This window comes from Parasteatoda tepidariorum, chromosome 7 (assembly GCF_982258835.1).
Source record: "Parasteatoda tepidariorum strain Cologne lab strain chromosome 7, Ptep-v5.0, whole genome shotgun sequence".
Lineage (NCBI taxonomy): Eukaryota > Metazoa > Arthropoda > Arachnida > Araneae > Theridiidae > Parasteatoda > Parasteatoda tepidariorum.
The window spans coordinates 18,252,173-18,270,651 of NC_141761.1; the positions used below are offsets into that span (position 1 = coordinate 18,252,173).

Consider the following 18,479-nt stretch of genomic DNA (forward strand, 5'->3'; position numbering starts at 1 on the left):
ACTATAGTTAAATTCAAAAATAGAAGTGATTTATAAATGAAAATATATAGCTGAAAGGGTCAAAGTTCAACTCTACTATTGCATTTCTGCGGACTGTAGAGCATCCCACATGGTATTTTGTACTTGTCTTAACGGCTAATAATTCTTGAATAAATTATCAATGGTTAATTTTTTTTATTTCGTCGTTTTTATACCCCTTAGTAATTTCAAGTTTCTAAGTCTTATCGTTTTGCGCAGCAAAAAAGAAATGTAAAACAAAATGTGCCGTAAAATTAAACACCCAAAAAACAGGGAAGCTTACAAATTTTTTATATAGTGACAAATATAATTTTCTAGATATTTATTAAATATAAAATCAGCACACTAATATTCATTACCTTAAATACAAATATTTATTGCAAACTTTTAAAAACAACGATATCGAAAATATTTAAATTAATTAAATTTTTATGATACATTCTAACTACAGAAATAAAGTTAGAAATAAAAGAATTAGTTGAAAACAAAGAATCCAAACAAATTAAAACTATGTATGAATTAATGTTCTCTAATGAAGAAGTTCTAACTAACTATGAAGATTTAAAATAAAAACTTACCGGCAATGTTTTATTCCTCTACATTCCATTCAAAATGTGTTCTAAATTTTAGACAATACAAATAAAACGACAAACTAAATCTGTACAAATAAAACGACACGGCTTAGTTAACTACTGTCTCAAACTTTCAAACAATTTCTTTAACAAAATGAGGGTGACTTAGGAATGAATTACGAAGCACTTAATATTTCGTAAATAATGATTTATTTAGTAGTTGAAAACAAATCGATCCTAAACAAAACAGAACTATGTGTTTATTTCTTCGGTATCAAAACAGCACTGTTGTCAAGAGGCAAAGTTTATTGCAAACAGAATGCAATTACCGTTGTTGTTGACAGCACCGCATAATACAGAACTTTTGAATTGGAATTACTTTCTCTGTATTAGGAATTAAACAGAATAAATCAACTCTATTAGAAAGTTTGACAAGTTGCTATTTGCAAGGGCTGAAATGCACTATACATAATTTTGTTCGAATTTTACTCATTTTGCCATTATTAGTGCAGGATCTTTAGATAATTTTATCGTTAGTAAGTCACTAACTTTGCAAGCTTTAACTAGAAAATACCACGTTAGTGTTAGATATAAAGATGTATATTTATAATTAATAAAAAAAAAGTTTTATTTAATGAAATATCAATAAGGTATCTCAATAAAATATCTTTCACCAAAAGGAATCTTATATAAATGAATGTATTTTTTTAACATAGTTCATAAAAGAATTTTTTAAAAAAAATATAGAAAAGGAATTTAACATAGTTTAAAACTTCTTAACAAAAATTCAATAACATGATTAAATAGACTCTATTTAAAAGAAATGGAAGGAAAGTTTAAATACTCGAAATCCTACGCTAAATTGTTGTAAACATTTAAAATATTATGTATGGAAATTTTATGAGCATTGAAATATCGAAATGGCCAAATGAGAACCCCTAGAAAAATGTCTATAACAGACATTTTGCTTTCTTTAATCTATAGAACGATCGATTACTTACTGAAGTTGATCGGTAGAAACTTCTCTGATTTGGATCTATCACTTTTAACTCCAGATCATCGCACACAAAATAAGAATAGCGCGTTTACAATAATTTTAAAAAATTAAATCGTGCATTGGTTAGGACACTGATCGTTATTTTAAGCTACACTGAATTGCTTGAGCTTGTAACACACAATTTAAAATTTCAAAAGATTTTTTTTCTTCTTTTTGAAGTTAGGTTTTTCAAACTATGTGAACGAGCAGATTAAAAAAATTAATAAATCAAAGAGATCAATCAACATGAAATTCGTTAAGTTAATTTAAAATAGTAAATAAGAAATGCACGGATAGATTCAAAAAAAAAGGGGCCTCCCTGGCCGAGCGGTATCGTCGGTCCAAACGCTCTGTTAAGCGTGGAGGTAGCGGGTTCGAATCCCGCGTAACCCTGGATGTATTCTTTGTGATGTCTTTCTCTGAATTGTTCTATCTGTATTTTCTACTTGACAATTACTTATAAGCCTATATTGAGCACACAAGTCAGCAAATGTATGTAATTTCAATAAATCAATCAAAAAAAAAGGTTAAGAGTTACTACCCTCTGCTCGTTCACCAACCACCGGGAACATTCGCTCACCAGATACTGCAACATAGTTTATAAATATTCTTGTTTGAGCGATATTCTCGTCCAAAACAGTTTAGAATTTCAAAATTAATACATCTCAAATTATTAAAAGAAGCAATAAGCACAAGAATTTAAATAAATATTACTCTTATATATAAAATAACCGAAACATAATTCTAATTGTTTTCCTTAAATAAATGAATTAAGATAAAGAAAACTTACAAGTATAATCCTTTTTCACATAGAACGGACACTTTTTAGATGTCAAAATCTGTAATTTAGTTTATTTATTTATTGATAAACGTACGTATGCAGGTGTATGTGTTCGATACAACGATTGTTGTTGTTGTTAATTTACGTCGCACTAGAGCTGCACAATGGGCTATTGGCGACGGTCTGGGAAACATCCCGGAGGATGATCCGAAGACATGCCATCACAATTTCGATCCTCTGCGGAGGAGATGGCACCCCCGCTTCGGTAGCCCGACGACCAGCGCGCGAAGTCGAGCACATTACGGTAGCACAGTTTAACGAGGACCAATACCGCACACCCTCGGTCCCTACGCAGACTGATCCAAGTGGTCACCCACCCGCACACTGACCGTAGCCAGTGATGCTTGACTTCGGTGATCTGCTGGGAACCGTGTCTTAACGATCAGTCCACTGCGGGACGCAACATAGTTTATAAATATTCTTTTTGAGCGATATTCTCGTCCAAAACAGTTTAGAATTTCAAAATTAATACATCTCAAATTATAAAAAGAAGCAATAAACACAAAAATTTAAATAAATATTTCTCTTATATATAAAATAACCGTAACATAATTGTAATTGTTTTCCTTAAATTAATGAATTTAGATAAGTATAATAATTTTTCTCTTTGAACTGACACTCTTCAGACGTCAAAATCTATTAATTTAGCTTATTTATTTATTGTTAAACGTACGTATGCAGGTGTATGTGTTCGATACAACGAACGGCTTATGAACGCATATTCAGTGTAAGAACAGCACAAAGATACATACAAGGATATAGAGCGTTTAGCAAAACGGTGGTACCACTTGGACGTCCCCTTACAATAAATTATTTATTTATTGATGCAGATGTTTTATTTATTATTACAAGCGCATATGCAGACTGTGTGATCATCACAAAGTACCGCTAACTAGCCCTTGTCAAGTTGAAGAGCAGATGACACAAGTTAGAGAATGACGTTACAAAAGTACATACATACGACGGGATTCGAATCCTCTACCTCCACATCACAGAGTGCTCGGTGTAACGGTGAGACTCCTTGGTTAGGGAGACGCCCATAACTTATTTATTTAATTACATTCATAATCAAGCCTATGTGCTTTTTATTACTAAGTACGGTTTATAAACCATGGGTAAAGCAAAACACGTAGAACAGAAGGAAGGACCCCCCACTCGAAAGACAAAAAAAATACTGTGGCGTCAGGTAGTAGGTTCGAATCAAACTATAAACCTGGATATATCTTAATGATACCTTTCTCTAATTTGTGCATCTTTGATAAAAGCTTATAAGCTGTTCTTTATAATGAGTACACAAGCCTGCCTACGTATGGGTAAATAAATAAATATCAGAACAGAACAATTTAATGAAGGACAACGATAATTTACAACCATAGGGTTCTGTGGGATTCGAATCCTCTACATCCACGCTTCAGAACGTCAAGTGGGCGATACTGCTTGGCCATGGTGGTCCTTCAATGCGTTAGAAATGTCTTTTTGTTTATTTATCAAAAAATAAATAATTGTTGTAGTTCATTTACGTCGCACTAGAGCTGCACAATGGGCTGTTGGCGACGGTCTGGGAAACACTGCGCAGACTGATCCAAGTGGTCACCCACCCGCACACTCACCGCAGCCAGTGATGCTCGACTTCGGTGATCTGCTGGGAACCGTGTCTTAACGATCAGTCCACTAATTTAAAATTTTTAAAATATGAAAAAGTGCTTTCAGGAAAACCTAGAAGAGACCATGAAGTTTCAATTGTTGAAAAAATTTCTTTCAAAATATCAAAATAGAAGCATATTTTTGGAAGAGAACTTCCCATTGCGTAATCCTAAGTTCTCTCACAATTTGCTTTTATTTTAATATTTTGAAAAATTTCTTTACGGTATTTTTTACTTCATGGCTACTCTAGGTTTGCCTGAACACATATTTTCGATGCTTAAAATTTTAGACTACTTGTGGATTTGAAAGAGAATTTGAGATGAAAAGTTACTACCGTAGTATAACCAAAAAATATAGATACATTTTCCATTTTCTTAGGTATACCATCCTCTCAAGTATTTTTTATTCAACAGAAGGAGAAAGCTACTCAAAAGATCATCTCTCATGACCTGATCTTTGACCTTTGGACCATAGCAATACATAACATATACTACTTTCATTTTATAGAAGTTATTTAAATGTTTTATTGCAATTATTTCATTACCATAGTAACAGCAAAGAAACAAATCAAGCACTTTATCCAGAGTTTTGTTAACCTTTTCTTTATACAGATATAGATTATTGCGGTATAAGTATATTTCCCCAGAGTAGACTGTAGTAGGGGCACACAAACTGCGGCCCGTCGACTGTTGATGTGCGTCCCACAAAAGCTACTGAAAACCACAGTAAAAAAAATTGAAAAATTAAAAAAATTCGAAAATTTTGAATTTCACATTTGAGTCATCACTTTTTGACGAGTTCAATTTACATAGATTCCATTGCAAATCTATATTTTTCGATCGCTTTTTCCGCCGTAATTGTTTCGGAATTTTGCATGGTTTTTAAAAAAAACCAATATACTTCTAATGCGATATCAAGATACGCGAATTTCGAATTTGAGTAATCACTTTTTGTCTCGCTTTATGTTTGCACATTTAATCTTAAATCCAAGAAATTTTTCGATCCTTTTATTTTGGCAGTTTATTTACAAATTTCCACGTGGGTTTTAAAAGTAGATAGGTATTTTATTTACGTCACACTAGATCTGCATAATGGGCTATTGGCGACGGTCTAGGAAACATCCCCGAGGATGATCCGAAGACATGCCATCATAATTTTAATCCTCAGCAGAGGGGATGGCTCCTCCGCTTTGGTAGCCCGGCGACCTGCGCTTGAAGCAATTTACGGTAGAACAGTTTAACAAGGACCGATACCGCACACCCTCGGCCCCTACGTAGGCTGATCAAAGTGGTCAATCACCCGCTTATTGACCGCAGCCAGTGACGCTTTACTTCAGTGTTCTAGTAGGAACCGTGCCTTTACGACCAGTCCACTGCGGGACTTTTAAAAATGCCGATACATTTGATACGATTTACAACTTGCGAACTTTAAATCGTGCATTTATTATTTTATATATTTTAATCGCGCATTTTTTGGCTTTCTTTATTTACACCGATTTCACCGTAAGACGAAATGATTTTTTTTTTTTTTTTTGAAAAAAAAAACTTTTTTTTTGAAAGGCAATTTTTTTTTGCTCTTTTCCACGTGATTTTGAAAATGCCAAATTCTTACTTCGATATCATGACGACACATTTAAATTATCTCTTTTGTTACGAGCTTTGTTCGTACCGATTTCGTCGTAAACCCAATTTATTTCTCAACTATTTTCCAGCAGATATTGCTTTACATTTCCACGTGGTCTTAAAAATTCAGAATTATATATCGACATGCGAATTTTAAATAACGCTTTTAAATAATTACTTACTGAATCCCTTTATTCATGCTGATTTCACCGTAATTTAAGCGATTTTTATTTTGCAACTATTGCTGTGTTTTTCCACGTGATTTAGACGAGGGTTTTGACGTGATTTTTTTCCAAATTTTATTACGACATGCGAGTTTTTAATCGTGCATTTAATTAATATTTTCTTTGTACAATTTTGTGTTGTATTTCATCGTCAATTCAAATTATTCTTCTACCATTTTTTTTTGAAGCTTGAGACATGTTTTCCGATATTTTAACACAATGTACTATAAATTCTCGATATTTTAATGCAGCGTAATTGTAGCATGAAGAATTCCAGAAGTGTCGGAAAACGTGAATTTTCAAGCTGCTCACTGTTTGTAATTTTTTTAATAACATTTTTGTTAACTGAGGTGATTTTTTTAGGAAAAAAACGAAAAATAATAAGTTTCCTATTTGAAATTCATGAAACCACCAATAATTCAAGCAATAAAAATAATAACTGAAATATAATACGAAATATCAATTGTAATTGTAACATAAGAGTTTTTTTAAATCATTGATAATATTAATTTTTTTCTTCAAAATTTTATGCGTGATTCCTTTAGAATCAAAAATATAGTGACTCTTCAAAAATCTAAGCACGGTTTTATACAAAATCAATAATGGGCAAAAAGAAGTTTAAATTTATTAAAGTACTCACAATGAATTATACTTTATGGGAAGATGCGCTTGTCACCACAACATTTCTTGTCTCATCTGTAAAGAAACATAAATAAAGTAAATTAATTATAAACAAAAATACAATTCACGAATACTTTGAGCCAACAGTCAGAAAAAATGTGTGAAGTCAAAGTATTAAGAGGGAATTTTAGTATTAAGAGTAAAAATTTGCTTTGAAATGAAAACAATGCTGTTTTTTTTCTGTTAGATTTTGTAACAAATAACAAAAGTTTAGAGCTCATTTGATATAAATGTTAAAACTACGCTATAGAAACAATAATATCAAACCAGTTATATTACCAGGAAAAACGTATATGTATTTGGATTTTGATATCTCAAAAAAAGTTTGAATAGTTCATCCATCTATATATATATATATATATATATATATATATATATATATATATATATATATATATATGTGTGTGTGTGTGTGTGTGTGTGTGTGTGTGTGTTTTTTATTTAACGTTGGAATTCGAACCCGGGTCATCTCATTGAGAGGCGAGCGTTCTACCCCCTGACGAACCGCGACACAGGAAATTAAGATTGATTCATTTCTAAGTTTTCCTGTTCGCAGAATCAATACATTCCTAAGACTCATTTAAATAAATCGCATTACAATGTTCCAACTTTTGGGCGTTTTAATTTGCAGCCAAAGGGCAGATTTTCTAAGGTTACTTATCCAACTAATTGTTGCCAACTTTTCTTAAACACCAAATATAACTTCTAAAATACAATTGAAACCTTTTTCTATTCCAAGAATACTCGAAGATTGTCATTCAGTACCTACATCTACAGAATTCCGTTATATTTAAGGACTTGATAAAATTAATAAATGTTACCAGGGGTCTGTTTAGAAGAAATTTGGGTCCGTTAACGGACCCTTCACAAAATATGTTTTCATAAAAACGGGTCCTTCACAAAATATTTTAACTTAAAAACGGACCCTTCACAAAATAATTTATCTTTTAATCGGACCCTTCACAAATTTGTTCATCTTTATTGTTGTTTTGTTAATCGAATAAACCCTTACCAGGGGGTGGGGGGAAAGAAAGATAGATGTAAACGAACTAAGTTTTGTCTTTGTCAGATGCTTCTTCCTTTATTCGTCCGAAATGAATATTCTGCGTTCAACAGTAGAGGCTAAATACCAAATATTTGCATGTTGCATCTCTAATTTAGCAGCAGCAATTGCTGTTTATTTTTTAAAAATTTAATTTTTTTAATTATAATTTTACAGTGTTGACCATAATCTTGTATCTCTTTACAATTTAAAAACTCCTTGAAAAAAATTTTTGCAATAACAGGACCCTATTTGCACAAATTCACAAAAGCAGGACCCTGGTTGAAAGAATTTCACTTAACGTTTATTTTATATTCAGAATTACGAGTAATTTTTTCACAATTTTATAAAAACGGACCTTTCACAAAATGTCTGAACAGATCCCTGGTTACAGAGTTAAAAAAAAAAAAAGAATAAGTTTAATAAAGCAGTTTTCAACTATGTCGCTTTAAACTTAACTCCACTAAGTTCTTTATTTACCTCAAATTCGTAATTTTTAACACAGTTAATTAATAATAGCGTAAGAAAATTTTTAAAATTGACCATCAAAACTTTGATTGATTTAACAAAACAGCAAATAAATCATAAATTTATCGAGAAAAACGAACTTTTATTGTAGGAAAGGGAGAAAAAAAAGTAGGAAAAACAAATAATTCTTTGGGTCAGAAATATCGATCGTTGGACCTGTCGCTTCCGGCTTCATAAAATTGGAGTAGAGAGAGAGAACATAAGGAGGAGACTTCATAACAGTAGAATACAAATTCACGTACATTGAACTAAAGGAAAAAGAAGATGGTGGAAAAAAGAAATTTATTGACAGAACTGTCGAACATTAAAAAAGATTTCTGATTTATGTTTTTCAGAATATCAATATCTAGCCTGAACTATATTTTTCTTCAATTTTATACATAAAAAAATGTTTGCAAGATAAATAATAAAACATAAGTTGAGAGCAGAGTATCTGAAGAATGATTTCATCTACAACATCCGGAAGTTTACCAAATTACCAGGAGTCTGTCCAGACATTTTGTGAAAGGTCCGTTTTTGCAAAATTGTGAAAAAATTACTGGTAATTTGTGAATATAAAATAAACGTTATGTCAAATTCTTTCAACCAGGGTCCTGCTTTTGTGAATTTGTGCAAATAGGGTCCTGTTATTGCAAAAAAACTTTTTCAAGGAGTTTTTAAATTGTAAATAGATTCAAGATTATGCTCAACACTGTAAATTTATAATTAAAAAAATTTAATTTTCAAAAATAAACAGCTCTTACTGCTACTAAATTAGAGATGTAACATACAAATATTTGGTATTTAGCCTATACTGCCTGAAAGCAGAATATTCACTTCGGATGAATAAAGGAAGAAGTGTTTGCTGAAGACAAAACTTAGTTCGTTTACATCTGTCTTTCTTGTTTTCTGCGCTGGGAAGAGTTTATTCGATTAACAAAACAATAATGAAGCCAAACAAATTTGTGAAGGGTCTGATAAAAAGATAAATTATTTTGTGAAGGGTCCGTTTTTATGAAAAAATACTTTGTGAAGGGTCCGTTAACAGACCCCTGATTACATAAAGTCAGGATTTCATTTCAAAATTGGTTAGGCAATATTCAGCTGTAAAGTCATAAAATTAACCCTCTCAATGCATGAATTTTTCTTTCGAGTAAATAAAAAATATTTAGATACGGCAGAAACCCTTTTAGTATCTCAGTATTGTGATACATTAATTTATTTTTGGAAATTTTTGTTGTGTATAGTCGAAAATGAGGGCCCTCGTATGATGGCATACGCTTTTGTGTTGTATATTTTATCAATATAATTTTAAACATGGAAAAACTGAATATTCAATCTCCATTTATAAGAAGATATAAAATAACACTGTATACTCTTAAGATAAATAAAAAAATTAATTTTCACTGTTCTCTCTTGAATCATCCATTGCCTTCCAAAGAGATCACATTCTTTTAGCTATCTCGCATCCTGCCATCTGGTGTGGTTTCCAAGAACTTATTATATAATAGTTGTCGAACAGCCAATCCAATTTTGGAGTTTACGACTGCTAATGTTCAACTCCGTAGCCTCGTAGTTTTGAACGCAATCCAGGGAACAAGGGAACGCCTGAATCAAGTAATGGGAGAAATTTGACTTAGTGGAAGATTTTTTGATAGAACAAATACAGATTTGCTTTGCGTTACATGACGAGGAAAACCATGAAAACCTGCTACGGTAGCCTGACGGCAAGGGGACTGTGACCCATGATCCGTCTACCACTGAGAATATAAAATGTCAGCATTGTGGTTGGTTGGAGGAAAACCACGAAAACTTCCTACTGTCAGCCTAACAGCAAAACTCTAACCCATGATCCGTCTATCATTAAGAATATTTTACGTCAGCATTGTGGTTGGTGCGAGCAGGGTTGTGGTATTCGTATTCGACCAGCCATCGTTGGGATTCGAACCGGGTTAACCTCATTGGGAGGCGAGCGCTCTATCCCCTGAGTCATTATGGCTCTCAAGAACTGTTTGGAGTTTCCAAATGCATACGCTTAACTTTGTATGTAGAGCTAGAAATGATTTAGAGCTATTGGTACAAGAGCTAGAAATGACTATACTACGCCAGTCACTAAGTTAAGGAATAGCTCTTTTTTAAAGTAATGAATTTATTAGCCCTATTCTCTTGAAAAAGAATTTTATGTCATCAAGCAAGGATATGAAAGAACAGGATTAAAGTTGCCAAAAAATTTGTTGATAAATATTTTAATCATCTGCAGTCAGTTAAAGTTTGATTAATAAATAACTTTAAAAGTTCACCGACCTTTAAGACAAATAAGAGAAAAATAACACGATTCGTGAATTTAAGAAATATTTGCATCAATATGGATTTCTAGTTAAAAATTATTTTTTTTAAAACATTAAATATGAAAGTTTCTCTTTATTATTATTTTCATTGGTATTCTAATTTAAACCAAGGAAGCAATCGAGGTACTTCATAAGCAAGGCAATCTAGAAGCTCTCAGTTTAAAAAAATAAACATTTTTTTTGAAAAAACAATTTTCTGCAAAATCATAACAGCTTATAAAATTTTAAACGCCGAACTTATTAAATATCAAAAAAAAAAAAAAAAAAAACACTGGAATGACAAAATATTCCATTTCTTTCTAGAGCAAATTTTTCATACCAAGTACAATTATGTAAAGCATTATTTCAATCTTCTTCTTATGATTATAACGCATGATTATAAATAAAAAGAATTGGAGGAACTGCACTTTCGAGCGTGGTGTGAAACAAAAACAATTTTTTTTAAAACTCAATCAAAATAATGGAAATTTTTTTTTTATAGTTCTTAGTTTACAAGCATATGCATCAGAATAATGAAAGAAAACATCAGTGACTTTTTCTGTTTCATGCACCACTGAATACTTGCATAATAAAGCCATCTGGTCATCTCCAACGAATAAGTATAGTCATAAACCCTACTCGTAAATAAGAGTTCAAAAACTACTGACAGCAAAATTCAATTTAATTTCAATACCTTTTTATGATGGGCTACTTTTTACAGGAAGTTAAAAATAAAATCAACACAAAAGAAAGGAAAATGCTAATCATATTTCTATACATATAATCTAATACATATTTCAATTCACGAAGAACTAATTAATTCACTTGAAAAGTTACGACATTGTTATACGTTCCTCAAACGAAGATAATCATGCGAATTATTCTTTTTTTTTTTTTCAAAGATAGTATAGTATCATCTCCTATCAGCCTTGTAGTTTTCTTTACTCCAAGAATAAATCTGGAGGAAATGTTTTGGACGTAAATCATATCCTCATATGTTTCAGCTTATTTTATAATTTATTTGTTCTTCAAGGATTAACGTAGATTCTCAATTAATTAAGTCCGAAAATTATTAAAATAAGAAGACTCTACGAAAAAAGTTTTGTTTAATTTTTTTTTTCTTTTAACTTCGACTCTTTTATCTTTTATAATTCCAAAATGGCCAAATGTAACCATTCAGTTACAAAAATAACCGGCACTGGTAAAAAATTGGAGCTATTTCCATGTTTTATATTTTTTAACATATCTCTGAAATAAATGGTGTGAATTTTGGGCACAACTTTAAAGGTCGTTCACCATAAGATAATTTCAAGCAACAAATAAAACAAAACAAAAATTTTTGTTATTAATTTTATAATGAGCAAAAATGTTTCAAGCCAGTTGCTGAAAACTATGACAATAGTTGCCTAAATAAGAACAAAAATTCAAAAAAAATATGACTAAAATTTCATTAAAGTATTTAATTGTCATATAGTCATATTTGATTTAATTGTCATAGATCCATTTAGTCAAGTCGGTGGCTAAATAATTTTTATATAAACGTAAATGTTCTAGCACTAAGTTCATATATCAAAACATTTAGTATATTTGCAGAAAAATAATTACTAGAATTCATTCAAAAAAATACCTTTTCATTAAAAAAACATACTTTTTCTAAAAAAATTTCCCTTTTAAATTCACGCATATAATATCGTATTAAAAATGGGCTTTTTTTAAAAATCATTTTAGCAGTCACTATCACTTAAAATCACTTAGCAATTTTGCAGCAATAACCACTAAAAAGGCGATCGAGAAACGAATAGACTTACAATGGAATCTGTGCAAATTGTACAAATTAAAAAGTGATGACTCATATTTGCCATTTAAAATTTTCAAAGTTTTTTTTATTGTTTAAGAAAAAAATTCAGTGTGTTCAGAAGCTCTTGCAGGCCGCAAGTTTTCAACCCAATTTATGCTAAAAAAACATCACTAGGAGTACAGATAAGTCTCCCTATAGTCTCCTTTTCCTGATAATAGTTGCCCTTTTAACCTTTTCAGGTAAAAAAAAAGTTGTCATAGTTGCCTTATACCGAAAATAGTTACAAATAGTTGCATTTTAGTCGCCAACCCAGTAAACTGTTTAATGAAGAATTAATTATGATAAATAACAAAACTCTTTTATTTTTGAAAATGGGAAGCTCCATCAAAATATAAATTAATCTTCATTTTTAACACACATAGTTTTACTAAATAATTAATTTCGAAAACGGCTCGGAGGATGCCGGGCCCCACAGAACACCTCCATCCATCAAAAAATCAAAAGTACGAGTGTTATGTATACATTAGAATACTTTTCACCAAGGAAAGCTAAAGGGAATTCATGTATAAGCTATATATTGCCAAGGCTCTTTTTTCTTAGTCTTTCGCATTCGATCGTTTTGACGGAAAGAGCGAGAAATAATAAAGAATTTTAATGGAATCAAAACATTTAACAACCATGTAACGGTTTTCAAATAGTATGCTAATATGGAAGGCAGACGTAGAAAGAATCTTTGAAAGTAGATTTTATTCTTCACTCAGTTAAAGGTTGTGGTATTAAAACATTACGCGTCATAGTGATTTTTATTTATTGAGAATAGGATTAAATAAGATAATTTAGTTTTTAAATGTTAGAAAATATGTAACGCAGATTTTTGCATGACTGTAAAAAATTGACTCAAAAAGTATTTTAGGATGAATATAATTTGAATTTTAAACACGTTTAGTTTTTGAGTATCAAAATACTAAAGAAAAGGATCAAGTTGGGAGGAAAAAACTTACAAAAACAAGGTCTGATTAAATGTACAGAAAAAAGAATGAAATTAAAATTAAGAATTGAAATTTTTTGTAACAAATTTTCCTAAGGTATGCGAGCTCTTTCTAATTTTTTTTTTTTTTTTTTTTTTTTTTTTAAAGCTTAAAGAGCTATTTATTTGCCCTTTCCAGCGTTTATACCCCTCTGTTAAAGGGCAAGCAACCAAAAAGTTTGCCTTAAGCATTCCCACTCAGCATTGTAAGTCTCTGTTTGAAGGTCACGGCACTGTAAGCCTCTGTTTGAAGGTCACTGTTTATTCAATAAAATTAACATTCCTATTATTAAAAAAAAAAATTTAAAAAAAAACCGTATTACCAGCATCGATTATTTAACGCATTTAAGATGTCATCTTCGTATCATTAAGATTAAATCTTAGTACACGATTAACCGATGATAAGACTAAAAGTTATTAAAGTTAATTCATTTCCTTAAATGATCATTCGTTAACTTAATTAATTTGTCAACTGTACCATGTTTCATAAAAAGAACGGGTGGCCATTTTTTCTTTTTAAGACAAAAAGAATTTCGTCGAATCAATTGACATTTTGATTCGAATAAAAATTTGCAGTAATTTTAAATAAAATAATTATAAAACTTGATCATTTTAATTTTAAAAAATGAAAGTATATCTCAAAAAAAGATCTTATTTAAAATCATTTGCTGAGAATAGTTATATTATAACGATTTTTTTTTATCAGATCTACATAAAAACACCTAAAAATAATTTCGAATTTATTTGTTTTAGTTGCGTTGATTTTAATCGAACTATTTTCATAATTTTTTAAATTACATACTAAACGGCATAGAAAGTAAACTTCTATGAATTCTAGAAATTTTGCAAGTTATAGATTTTTGAACAAAACAATTATAGAAGATTTTAAAACTTTTCTGAAGGACCAGATTTCCTTGCTTAAATTTTAAATTGCGCATATTTTATTAAAATAGGCTTAATTGAATACACATGAAAAATGGAGATATTAGGGAGTGCTTAACAGAATTGCTTTAAAATTATGCTTTTCTTTCCAACATTTTTTTCTATCATAAAGAGTTGTCTGTTTCTTTTTTAGAGATTTAACAATAGGACAATGTATTTCAGTTTATAAAATATTGATGTATACAAACAAATTAAGGGCAGAATACTGTGTGCCAAAAATAAATAGAGAAGTGAAACTTTGTTGATTCAGCATTAAAAGGAGGAAAGGAAATTATTATGAATCACTAATGCACAGTGAAATTCTAAACCTATTAAGGAGAACTTACAAACGCAGCTGTTTCTTGTTATAATTTAGATCAGATTTACATAAAGTCGATGATCCAATAAGTCTAAAACGGCTCTTTAAATTCATGAAGAAAAAATGTTTAATAATGATTTACTAGTTTATTCAGATAAGAAATTATTACTTAATATTGATAGGAATATAATATAATATAATATAATATAGTATAGTATAGTATAGTATAGTATAGTATAGTGTAATGTAATGTAATGTAATGTAATGTAATATAATATAATATAATATAATATAATATAATATAATATAATATAATATAATATAATATAATATAATATAATATAATATAATATATAAGCCTTCTTAAACTTCAAATTGCGTAATAATATTCTTTCAATTTTCAATAGATTTCTTTGAAACTTAAAACAATATTTATATTACTTTCGTAATTTTCATATAACGTCAGATTATTTGCCCTTTTTTTATAGTTTTGATAATTTAAATCATAAATCTTGACTTATAATGCATTTTCCTTTCAATATTTAAATAGTTCTATTAGGGATGTAACGAATAATGATTTAACCGAATACCGAATATTCGGCCAAAAAAAATTGACCGAATAGCAAAATTTTTTTTTTAAAAAAATCAGTGGTAAATATTATTTTTTATAGAGAAAAAGTTTAGTCGTTATTGAAAAATAATCAAAACTTATTATCTGTATGGGGTAACGGGAAAAAAAACTTTTAATAGAAATGCTTAGGATAATAAAGATAATTAGATATTATCTTTAGATATTATATTAGATATTATTAGATATTACATTTAGAATATTTAAGATAAAAAAGCTGACTAATAGCTATTAAAAAAACTAAAGTTGTAAAGTTGAAGAATGAAAAAAAAATGTGCTCTTAATTCGTAAAACAAAACTTTGATGCTAAAAATATTTTCCGGCGAAAAAAAATTATCCGTGAAACATTAAAAGAGATAATGTCTATTAAATATGCAGAGCTATCATGAAAATGCCTATAAAAACAAAAGATTTTATACAAAAGCAAAATATAAAAAATAAAAAACGAACTTTTTTTTTTGAAAGAAAACTTTAAAGCTAAACATAGTTTTAGTTATACATAACATACATTCAGTTTTCCAATCACCGTATTTTTAAGAAAAAAGTGAAGATTAAAATCTAATAGAGACCCTCTTAATTGCCGCGTAATAATAAAAACATCCATAAAAACATAAATTTTTAACATAAGTAAAAAAAAAACTATTTTTGTCATCAGTGTTGCTTAATTAAATGAGGTACTAAATACTACTAATAATGCCATTATAATTGCCATGGTAATGAAAACTTTTAACACCAATATAAGTTCCTAACATAGATACTGTGGTAATGTTTTTTACAAACCTTAAGACTTAAAAGTATCATCATACTTCACATTCATGATATCTAATACGAAACCATTATATTTTTTTTTGTTTGTTGCATATTCCGATTGGCTTCATACTAATAGATTAACAATAATGTGACTAAAAGAGATCTACTCACCGAAAGAACGAGTAACTATGCGTTCAGTAAGATTTAACCTGTGATATTCAGAATTAACCACGATTTTCCCAGTTAAAAACTTCAAATTAATTTTATAAGTTCCTGTTGAGTTCTTTATTTAAGCTTATTGAAACACGTTTTAAAAGCGAAAAATTAATATATGAAACACATGGTTTCATATACCTCATAGACTTCGGTTTAAGTTTCTTGGTTTCAGGTGCCTTTTAAAACAATTTCGGTGGCATCTTTTCCAAAAGTTGCTTAATTTTTAACGTTGATTTTACTTGTGATAACCCAACAAAGGAAAACTGAGATATATTCTTCATAAAAATCTCCGATATAACTAATTTTTGATTTATTAAAACTGCAATCGTTAAAATCACTCATTTTATTTATAATTTATCAAATACTATGGAAATATCTTTTTTGGGGATGGAACACACAAACCTGTTGTCAAAAAGAATTTCAAAATAGACAAATTAGTCGTGTCTTCGAACTTATTTGCGCCAAAATTGGTACAGATTGGTTCAGAATTGTAGATTTTTATCAGGTACAAACATATTCACAAACATATATCTAAACATTATGTTTTATTAGTATAGATGTTATAATATACATTTCCAAAAAAAGGCACTAATTGTAAAAAATAAACTTTTTGTAATTTTTTTTTTTGGTATAAAAATTATTTTTGACATATATTTTGGTAATTTTACAAGAGAGAAAATATTTAAATATTTGTACGTACCTTATTATACATTTTTTCAAAGATTATCGCTATGTGGGGTAAGTTTGTGCGTTATGGCTTAAAATATCGTAGAAATGATTTATTAAAAAAATATTGATGTTAACTAAATAATGACAAACAAGAAAATAAACTATGATAACCAAAAAAATCAATAATCACAGCAACCAAACTATTTAAGAAATCTTAGCGCTTAAACTTAGACAATGAAAATATTTGCCGTATTTTTCAACATCAAATTTTAAAAAACTTATAAAATAAAAATTACTTAAAAAATTTGCATTTAAGACCTGGCTACTTAACTCCATTTCCCCGAACTTGTTCCAATAGAATTTTAATGAGTATAATGATACAAAATATTCCATAAATGATTGATTAATAAAAGATTTTCTAGAAAGCTATCAGAACTCCAAGATTATCTTGCCTCCTTTTCATTTGCAAATAAATCAAATCCATCACAATCAATCTTCCCCTACCATTCAATAACAAAATATTTCAACGAGAAAATTAAAGTAACTTAATTAATTTCCATAATTGGACGAATCACGCATGCGCTCTGTGACATCTTTTACATTCATCTTTCCAAACGAATCAAAATTAAAGACACGAATCAAATCTGTTAGGAGTGAAGAAAAAAAAAGTTCGAATAAAAGAAAGGTACAATACAATTTTAAGAGGAGAGGGAAAAAAAGCGACGAGTATCTTTTAAGATACCTTTAGATGAACTATATAATGGTTAAGATATCGTAAAGAATTCATATCAAAACTTTTTTTTTATTGCGAAATTGTAGTTGCACGATGCATATAATTTTCGCAGACGACATTCTGCTGAAAAGAAAGTAATTGGAAATTTTTGTTATTGTTTTATTGCCTCAAGCAATTTATTAAGAAAAATTCGTTGAGTTAATGCCCAAAATAGCAGTGTTATTGATTCTAATAACTACGACTTCTAAGAAGTGGTAATAACAATAAAATATAGTAATGATTATAATCGAAAAGGTAATAATTGAAACTACATTAGGTCACTCCCCTACTAAGAAACAGAATAATGTACTATAGACAAATCAAAGCATCATATTTCGTTATTTAGAGCCAATCAAGTATTTTAATAACATGGAGAAATAACATAATAACATTAAATAACATTTATTTTTTCAAATAAACTCGTTTGTCATTTAACCCCTCAAAAAGCATAGCATAAACTTTATTATGTCTGATGTCTTACTTCAGGGGTCTGTCCAGACATTTTGTGAAAGGTCCGTTTTTATAAAATTGTGAAAAAATTTCTCGTAATTTGCGAATATAAAATAAACGTTAAGTCACATTCTTTCAATCAGGGTCCGCTTTTGTGAATTTGGGCAAATAGGGTCCGTTATTGCAAAAAATTTTTCAAGGAGTTTTTAAATTGTAAAGACATACAAGATTATGCTCAACACTGTAAAATTATAGTTAAAGAAATTAAATTTTAAAAAATAAACAGCAATTGCAGCTACTAAATTAGCGATTAAACATATAAATGTTTGGTATTTAGCCTATACTGCTGAACGCAGAATATTCATTTCGGACGAATAAAGGAAGAAGCGTCTGCCGAAAACAAAATTTAGTTCGC

General features: G+C 29.6%; 1 protein-coding gene across 5 annotated transcripts in view; it reads right to left on the bottom strand.

Annotated features, from left to right (window-relative positions):
- Positions 1-18,479, bottom strand: part of LOC107451619 (beta-1,4-glucuronyltransferase 1) — an 80,658-nt gene that overhangs the window by 42,773 nt on the left and 19,406 nt on the right. For 2 of the 5 annotated variants that reach the window (XM_043051963.3, XM_043051962.3), the window contains exon 2: positions 6,598-6,653. Coding sequence is in view for 1 of the 5 variants with exons in the window: in XM_043051959.3 (XP_042907893.2) it covers positions 597-625 (29 nt within the window). In the remaining 4 variants the exon portion in view is untranslated. Of the gene's footprint in view, positions 1-596; positions 878-1,591; positions 1,878-6,597; positions 6,654-18,479 lie in introns of those variants that run through there. The other 3 variants (XM_043051961.3, XM_043051960.3, XM_043051959.3) reach the window with 3 other exon arrangements.